Source organism: Sander vitreus, chromosome 6 (assembly GCF_031162955.1).
Source record: "Sander vitreus isolate 19-12246 chromosome 6, sanVit1, whole genome shotgun sequence".
Classification (NCBI taxonomy): domain Eukaryota; kingdom Metazoa; phylum Chordata; class Actinopteri; order Perciformes; family Percidae; genus Sander; species Sander vitreus.
Window position 1 is genome coordinate 29,303,372 of NC_135860.1, and position 9,483 is coordinate 29,312,854.

Genomic DNA, 9,483 nt, shown 5'->3' on the forward strand with positions numbered 1-9,483 from the left:
AAACTCGATATTTATACCTGCAAACATCACCGAATTTCTTCAACTTCAAAAGATGGTCATCTAGAAAATCCTTTTCCGTGTCCCCATTTGATTGTTGTTGTTCCAAGAGGTGAAGCCAATAGTACAATATTCTTTAACAGGTCAATACAGAATATCAAAATCTTTACAAAGTCCTCAAAAGTTCTCCAACTTCCCTGACAGGCCTGTGACATCACCTGGGCCATAGACAGTATGACCTGGGCCGTTAACACACACACATACAGGTAGTGGTTCAAACTATCATTAAGGACTACACACACAACAGCTGGAGGAATACTGGGACTACAGTTAGACAGGAAGACATCTGTACAGGAACAGGAACATGTAGGTCTAGGTGAGCTGAGGGAAGAGAGCAGCTCATACAGGATTAAACCAAGTTCTCTAAACTGGACAGTGCACACACTGTAATGAACCAGACTAAGCCAGATACCGCCAAGCATGTATCGATGGATGCATGATAAGAAAAGAAGGGAATTAATATCAGGACTAATTGTTGAAGGACACATTGTTAAACACTGGGAATGGCTTCATGCAAAGTGCACAATCTTTCATTCCTTACTTTACAGTAACAGGAATAATAGAGAAATATTTCTTTTGTCTTGCTGCTAATCTGCTACCATACTCCAGGCCAGCAGGTGGCGGCAATGCAGCTGTGCTACCGCAACACAACCATTAAAACCCAAAGAAGAAGAAGGAGGAGGAGGAGGAGGAGGAGGAGGAGGAAAACACTACTCTCTATGGGAAAACAACAGCAGCTGACAGTGACAGTGAAGTAAAGCTGTCGGGGCTTCGGTGAGGGCAGACAGGCTCCGTTACCGGGCTGTTTGTTGGCAGGGGCCAGGTTAACAACCTCCACTAACACACACAGCTAACACACACACACACACACACACACACACACACACACACACACACACACACACACACATAGCTAACCCTTTCTATATGTGGAGCAGCTAGCAGGAGCCATGTTGTGTGTCTGTCATTGAGAAGCTGTAAGCTGATCAGTAATACTGATGAGTGTCTAACGGGTTTCTCTGTGTGCTCAGGGAGTTACAGCTGGTTGGCTGGATGGGTGTCTGCTGGGTGCTGTGAGGACACTGTGAGGACACTTTGTGAGGACATTTCGGGGATCTGCTGCTTTGCTCTGACAGCCGGTCTGCTGCTGCTGCTGGCCCGGCTGCAGAGACCAGGATGTGACGCCCCTCTGCAACAATCAGCAGCAGAATGTCTGTCAGCTGCCTGCTGAGAAACACCTTCAGGTACCAGCAGGCTGTGGGACAGGGCTGTGCGTGTGTAGTTCAGGTACCAGCAGGCTGTGGGACAGGGCTGTGTGTGTGTGTGGATCAGGTACCTGCAGGCTGTGGGACAGGGCTGTGCGTGTGTAGTTCAGGTACCAGCAGGCTGTGGGACAGGGCTGTGCGTGTGTAGTTCAGGTACCAGCAGGCTGTGGGACAGAGCTGTGTGTGTGTAGTTCAGGTACCAGCAGGCTGTGGGACAGGGCTGAGTGTGTGTAGTTCAGGTACCAGCAGGCTGTGGGACAGGGCTGAGCGTGTGTAGTTCAGGTACCAGCAGGCTGTGGGACAGGGCTGTGCGTGTGTAGTTCAGGTACCTGCAGGCTGTGGGACAGGGCTGTGCGTGTGTAGTTCAGGTACCAGCAGGCTGTGGGACAGGGCTGTGTGTGTGTAGTTCAGGTACCAGCAGGCTGTGGGACAGGGCTGTGTGTGTGTAGTTCAGGTACCAGCAGGCTGTGGGACAGGGCTGTGTGTGTGTAGTAGTGTAGGTCAAAGTTGAAGGTCTACTACCAGAACGTTGGCAGCCATTAAATAGATCTTTTCCAGGTAGACAGTGTGCCGTTTGTTTTGCAGCTTTAGGGAACAGTACAGTGCTTTTTATTTTAAAGCTTTTTATTGCATATAGAAGATCATAACGTCATTGTATTCTGGATTTTAAGGTTACTCATATTGTTGCTTATATTTATTAGTGTTAAACATGTTAATATCTGTGAAATATACATCCACTGTATATGCTGCCATATCCACCTGCCTCAGATATATAAACAACCTGTTATATTTGTAACTATTATACTATCATAACTCTTATAATATATAACTATAATAAACTGCATATTGTTCAGACAAAAACCCAGTTAGATGATCACTGTGGGGCATTAAGAGGGTTAGGGTTAGAAGAATTGTCTGAAGACCAAGCGATTGATCGATTAATCAACAAGTTGAGAACTACCTACACACTCAGAGTCCACCCCTGACTGTAGTTTCTATTCTTCATCCCTGTCTTCTTTCTCTGTGCAGGCTGGAGAGGAAACACGTGGCCGCACATTTGGTCCAGCAGAGAGCGCTGTCCGGGGCCGACGCCGTCAACGCACTCAGACCCTTCTACTTTGCGGTCCATCCTGACTTCTTCGGTCAATACCCCAGGGAACGGGTACGTCTCATACATACCAGCAACTGTGTAGAGTCCAAAGAAATATTGTGTTGTAGAAACAACTCTGAAGTGATCTATTAACACTGTGAGGTGTTCAGATGGTCAGGAGTGTGTTTGCAGACAGGCGTGGCGCTGTGCTGGTCGTGATCGCAGGGCTAACTGTCATCACGCGGAGAGATTCACCTCACGCTTTAACACCCGCTGTTGTGTTTTACAGGAAGTGAATGAGAATTCATTAAAGAGGCTGAATGGCTATCTGGACAACCTGCAGAAGCCCGGCTCGCGCTCGGTGCAGCCAATGAAGCTCACCTTTTACGTCAGGGACACAAAGGACGGCAGTGATGTGCAGCCAGAGCTCCTCGCCTCGGGTACAGCTTTCATTGATATGGCTCGTAATATTTGTGAGATCTGTCTTTACAAATCTAAAAGCTCCCTGGCTGGTTCTCAGGGTTCCGGCCGGTGAGTTTCACTCTGCACACAAACGATGTCCTGAGCACAGTGAAGAACGTCCTGAAGTCCTGCAGCCTGCCCACGGAGCACATGGAGGGACTGGCAGCAAGTGCAGAGCCATCTAAAAGTCCAGCGGAGGCGGGGCTGCCCTTCTACAGACCTATCAGATGGGATAAGAGCTACTACACCTTCACTGGGTTCCGAGACCCTGAGCAGGAGCTGCAGCAGGCCCGGAGAATGGAGCCCACTCTAATGTTAGTAACACTGGAGCGCAGCGCTCCGTCTGCACTCCCAGTTACAACTGACCTACACACAGACAGAAAACCACAGGCTCAAATACCATAAACAGTTCAGACCACTGTACGTTTCTGGTTGTCTATAGGTTAGGGGAACTCCACCCATTCTTAAAATCCACACATGCTATTGCTGTGGTCTAACACAGTCCAGAAATATAACGAAATATAGACGATGCAGTGAGACAGATGTTGTAGAGGACACTGAGAGCAGCAGGGGAGGGCTGTGAGGGTTTCACACCTGAGAGCTCTTCAACAGAATCAAGACACCAGATTGCAGTCTACGGAGCAGCTCCACGCTTTCTAAAAGTTTGAGACTACTCTGGTTTCTGGCTCTGAGAGAGAGAGAGCAGCACTAACACTGACTCGTCCGTGGATATAATACATTCTTCCCCTCTAAACAAACCAGAATCAAAATGCTGATCAGCGAGCTTTGCAGGACTTTGGTCAGTTTGTGTTTGTTGAGCTTTGGACGGAGCCAGGCCAACTGTTTCCCCACTGCTTCCGGTCTGCATGCTAAGCTAGGCTAACCAGCTCCTGACTCCAGCTCTGTACTGAACAACTCCACACTTCCATTTTATTCATAGTATCAAATCCTAACACAATTAATCTCAGGACACTTTACAGATAGAGCAGGTCTAGACCACACTCTAGAATTGTAATAAAGAACATATGACTGATATCCATCTGCTCATCTCACTCTCGGAAAGATAGTGAAAGATTTATAGTGAGGGGAGCAAGTTTGAACTCTAACGGGGCATTTATTAATAATAATGAGAAGTGAGGCAGACCTTTAGAGAAATATGTGACATTGGGCTGGCATTCAGGCGTTTACTATTCTGTTAGCAGACTATTTGACCTGTTTCTGTGTTCTGCACACCAGGACAGATCTATTAATTCTTGTGATAGTCTGAGTGGTTTCGTGTTGCCTTCTCTTTGTCAGCTCATGGCTGAGAAACAACGAGCCCAAAGCCACCAAGAAGTACAATGCTAGTCTTCCTCGGAGAGAAGAGCTGAACAGACTGAAGAAGGAACTGTGTCACAACTTCGATCTGTCTGATATCAGGTACACTGGACTCTACCCTAACACTTAGAAAGTGCTGCTGACAACACCGTAGCCCGTCTGAACAAGCAAACGTCCTGCTCTCTGCCTCTCAGTGGAGAGAGGTTAGGGAGTCGGTAGTCACAAGTTTCCCCTGAAGCTTTGTGAGTCACTGCAGATTATGATTTAAATGACAGTAAAGGTTCTTCTGGGGACATGAACTGTAGCTGAAGCTGTGTGCATATTCCATGCCGATGACGTGGGTTGTGTGTGCAGGTGGCAGCGCAGCTGGGGAGTGGCCCACCGCTGCTCTCAGCTTCAGAGTCTGAGCCGGCTGTCCCAGCAGAACCCAGAGGCCCTGATCAACCTGCAAGGTAAGGAGTCTCCCTGAGGACAGGACGTCGTCGCAGTCCGTCTCTCTGTCTGTCTGTTTCTTCCTATCTATATATGCAGAAACATACATGTACTGTACCATATTAAACAGACCAAAAAAAATAGAAATCACCATGGCTTATTCTTACTTTTCTTGCGGACGTCCAGACGCCAGGTGGTTGGGCTGTTACATGACAAAACAAGCGCTGTGTTTCAGTCTGTGTGGACTAGGGCTGTCCCTGACTGAAGAAGTTCTTAGTCGGATAACTTTTGTTTTAATCGATGAGTTGATCTGCGCGCTTTGATCCGTCGCTAAGATCGAAAAGTGCGATACAAATGCAGTCAATTTTACAGATGTAAAATGAGATGTGCTCAGAAGTTCCTTGGAAATAAACCATTCAGCATGAAAAGTATAACAAGACCAAAACGACCGATTAGTCGACTAATCGACGAGCCCTCGTGTATTGTTCCTGCAGCAGCGAGAGGTCATTATTAGTTAGGAAAGATGTCACCTGATGTAGAGCTCTAATTTCCCAGCTTTGGTTGGTTTTACGTCCAGCTCTGCACACACGTCTGCTCTTCTCTGGGGCTGCCGCTGAAGCTGGGAAAGAGTTCCGGTAAAAAGAATCTCCCAAAAGATTTTCATTTGTGTCAATCCCACATGAGCAAACAGAGCAGTAGTTTCTATTATTTTTCATAACAATATTCTGATGAACCCCTTTATTCTTTTACTCCGCCCCTGCAGGACACACCGTGGTGTTTGCTGACCAGTCGGGGATGAACGCCTTGGGACACATCATGCTGGGAACCATGGACGTTCATCATCAGTGGACCAAAGTAATGCAGCTGCAGTGCTTCTGCTGTCACATCCTCTCTGTGCTCCTCTCTGTGTCCTAACCCCCCCCATACTCCCACCCACCCCCTCTGCCTGTGTGTCTCCAGCTGTTTGAGCAGCTGCCCGGGTACCGCAGCCTGCAGCAGCAGACGGACTGGCTAAAGGAGAGGATCAGCCTCCTGCTGGGTGGGACTCAGGTGGTCCACGTAGAGAGGCTGGGCCCGGTCCAGCCCATCGCCGAGCACTACAGCACCCTCAGCACCTTCCACAAGACCCTGATGTCCCGCCGGCTCCGCCTGCACCCCCGCAGCCTGCAGGGGCTCACCATGCTGTTGGAGAAGTACGCCACGTCACATTGAACGCCTCACGTGACACGCTGCTGTGCACTTTCATTCAGACGCTGTTGTTTGTGTCGATCGCAGTGACCTCTCTAACCCCAGTCTACACGAGATGGGCCACTTCATCATCCCCACCAATTGTGACCCCCCCAAGCTGCAGGTCTTCCTCCAGAGCCAGGCGCGCGAGGCCAGACAGCGCACGCAACGCAAAAACCAGTGAGTCAAACAGACGGCTTTGCTCTGAAAGCCAATGATTCCAGTCATTACTTTGCTGGTACACAGCTGGCAGTCACTCAGAGTCCAGGGTGCAGTCTATATGATGACGTCATTCTAAGGCAACATTTCCACTGCTACGTTATGGTTTAAAAATGAATGTCTTTAGCTACGTTCCCCCTCTCATTCCCCCTGCTCGGACGTTTCCTCCCTCTCATTCCCCCTGCTCTGGTGTTTCCCCCTCTCATTCCCCCTGCTCTGGCGTTTCCCCCTCTCATTCCCCCTGCTCTGACGTCTCCCCCCTCTCATTCCCCCTACTCGGACGTTTCCCCCTCTCATTTCCCCCTGCTCTGGTGTTTCCCCCTCTCATTCCCCCTGCTCTGGTGTTTCCCCCCTCTCATTCCCCCTGCTCTGGTGTTTCCCCCTCTCATTCCCCCTGCTCTGGCATTTCCCCCCTCTCATTCCCACTGCTCTGGTGTTTCCCCCTCTCATTCCCCCTGCTCTGGCGTTTCCCCCTCTCATTCCCCCTGCTCTGGCGTTTCCCCCTCTCATTCCCCCTGCTCTGACGTCTCCCTCTCTCATTCCCCCTGCTCTGGTGTTTCCCCCCTCTCATTCCCCCTGCTCTGGCGTTTCCCCCTCTCATTCCCCCTGCTCTGGCGTTTCCCCCTCTCATTCCCCCTGCTCTGGCGTTTCCCCCCTCTCATTCCCCCTGCTCTGGTGTTTCCGAGCCCCTAAACCGGAGACATTTGGAAACCCTTCTGACCCGTTTTTGTTTGGAATCTGCAGGGTTGTGTTGCAGTCTCAACGGCCCCAAACGGAGACGTTTGGCAACACCGACACTGACGCCAACGTTTGTCCTCCTGATTGGGTCTTATCGGTCACGACGTCTCGTTCTCTGAGACTAACAGTACAGATCCACTTTTACGACACGACTAAACCGTGGTGTCGCGACGTCATACATCTATGGTTGATGCTCCACGCCCTTGAACAGCAGCTGATTGGACGAACCCGTCAAGTGGGTCTGGCTACTCCTGAATTTCAAAACGACCATCATGGCGGTTTGTTGAGAATACGATCGCGTATTTGACGAAAATAGTTCACCGAAACGTGTTTCTGAAAACATTTTAAGAGAGAAATAGGCCGTGCAGTTGCTGAATCTGTCTTCATTTCAGATCAACAAAGGTCAGTTTAAAAGATTTTGGTCTACTTTTTTTTTCCCCGTCATTACCATGGCAACTACCAGCAGCGGGTGGAGTCTCCACGCTGCCTCCTGTTTATGCCCAGTTATACCAGAATGATGATGAGATATGAGGTTTGGACGTGTTAGTTTAAACGGAGATTAGTTCTTCTACTGGAGATTAAAACACGGAAATCGCTTTTGGCTCAAAACATCGCTTAAAAAAACCAAAACGGAGCAATGTAGATGTAGCCTAAATGCTGCGCTACGTTCATGGTATTTCACGTCGTCCTTACCTCAACGTTCTATTCGGGGGGCGCGATATTACGAACCCTGCTATGAACAACATACATTGTCATTCATTTTATTGTTAAACCTCTGAGGGTAAACTTTAACACAGATTTTTATTCTTATTGTGTAATGTCGACTGACTTTTCAGGAAAACATAGTCATGGAAATTTGCCAAAAAGTCATGGAAAAGTATTGGGTATGAACCCTGAGAGTAACAAGCACACTATATGATGTATACGTCTTTGAACTAAACAGACCAGATCATTTATAGCAAATGATTTTTCTCAAATGTTTTCTGTTTATTCAGTAATAACGTGTGTGTGTGTGTGTGTGTGTGTGTGTGTGTGTGTGTGTGTCCAGGCTGCAGGCGGAGGAGGAGGCTGTGGTGAAGCTGTGTCTCCACAGTCTGTCTCTGAGGAGTCTGTCCAAGGAGCCCAGCGTCAGCTCCAGCCAGATGATCCGCTGCTGTAAACAGCTGGTGGAGCAGCGCTCCCCCCTCATGCAGGGCCTCCACTTCTGTGTCTCTCACTTCTACTCGGTCATGCAGGACGGGGACCTGTGTGTCCCCTGGGACTGGAAGAGCTGAGCTGCAGGGACACGCTCAGTCCAGGTGTTGGAGAAACACATTTGTAGCAGATAAATGTTGTTCAGGCAGGAAATAGACAGGTTTAACAAGTCGGTTCATTTCCAAGGGAAACCTTTATTTAGTTGTTAATTCAAGCTGTGGGCTTGTCCAGTAAGATGCACTTTATCCTCTTTCTAGAAATATGCAAAACAATTGACAAGAAAGGAAGAAGAAGAAACACATTTCTGCTGCATAATATTCAAATGTTTTCTCCCAAAATACTGGAGACTTTGACCTCTTCAAGAATCAGAACTGAAAGTTTGAGAACCAGTGTTTAGTAGAAGTGGGATGTGGGACCAGCCCAAAAGGTTGGGAACTAACTGGCAGAGGTGCAATACGACTTAAGCTTTAAGACAAGGGGTGAGGCCTTGACATAGGCACAGTTTGACAAAGTGTTGTTGTTGCGTGAGAAAGCATGGAATAATAAATGTGCTCTAAACGTAGTAAATACAGAGGAGGGTTATTACTCTGATTGACAGACTGACACTAGACAGCCGGAACAAGTCAGAACAATGAACCATTTGGTACAAAGTGGAGTCTGACCACGTTGAGTCCCCCTGTTATTTAGTTCTTTTATGGTGTTCACATGAAAAGTGACAGAAGTAGTTGTGTGAAGAACTTTGACAGCTCCACACACCTGACCAATCACTGTGTGAAGTGGATGTGAGGATCAGACACAGCTAGGAAAGATGGTGTGGAGAAATGATCCAACAGCACTTTGTTTGAAGCACACTGATACCCTTTAGTGATCCATGTTGCTACTGCTGTTGCAGCATCAAAGGCTGATTGTTCATGTTGAAGTCAAACTATAATTATATACATGGATCACGTCACCAGACAATCCCGGAACACTAACAAGACTTTATAAAGTATGTTAAAACACCTTGTGTGTCACGTGCACTTTGTGTGTGTGTGTGTGTGTGAATCCAGCATGTGGACTAAGATGTGTGATGATGGGTTGCATCACTGGACGCAGCTGTTGTGGATATATTGGACTTGACAGAAGCTGGAGTTCGCAGTTATTTGTCACACACATCTTGTGATCTAGATTTGGTACCATATCTGGGAAACAGCAGACGGGGGCCGTTCGGGCCCCCTCAGCTCCAGTCAACCCCTTTTTTCACTAATCTTCTGACTTTTCCTAACTGATGGCATTTGTTTGAAAGTTCTGGATTTCATTTATTTCATTATCTGATCTCTCATCTGAATTTTTTTTTTTATTGTAAAGCACTTAAACCTTTATTTGAAAAGTGCCATTACATAAATAAGTTATTCTCATAAAATATAAGTATTCTTTTTCAATCATTGTCAAAATGTGATTATTACATTCACTGTGGTTCTATGTCCACTGTAGTATTCAAGA

The 9,483-nt window shown here is 47.7% G+C and overlaps 1 protein-coding gene across 6 annotated transcripts; it reads left to right on the forward strand.

Moving 5' to 3' along the window:
• The first annotated feature begins 750 nt into the window (after positions 1–750).
• On the forward strand, positions 751–9,446 carry tcaim (T cell activation inhibitor, mitochondrial). 6 transcript variants are annotated; one of them, XM_078253638.1, is made up of 12 exons: positions 751–831; positions 1,089–1,301; positions 2,352–2,484; positions 2,702–2,852; positions 2,933–3,188; positions 4,171–4,293; positions 4,546–4,643; positions 5,387–5,478; positions 5,584–5,816; positions 5,899–6,030; positions 6,814–7,042; positions 7,856–8,058. In XM_078253638.1, the coding sequence occupies exons 2-12, from the start codon at positions 1,267–1,269 to the stop codon at positions 7,964–7,966; spliced, it is 1,593 nt and encodes a 530-aa protein (XP_078109764.1). In that variant the 5' UTR covers positions 751–831; positions 1,089–1,266; the 3' UTR covers positions 7,967–8,058. The 6 variants fall into 6 exon arrangements, 5 of the variants coding, with proteins under 5 accessions (XP_078109764.1, XP_078109763.1, XP_078109765.1 ...); XR_013502166.1 differs by having other exon boundaries at positions 767–880; positions 6,814–7,209; positions 7,856–7,945; XM_078253637.1 differs by having other exon boundaries at positions 767–880.
• The last annotated feature ends 37 nt before the right edge of the window (positions 9,447–9,483 follow it).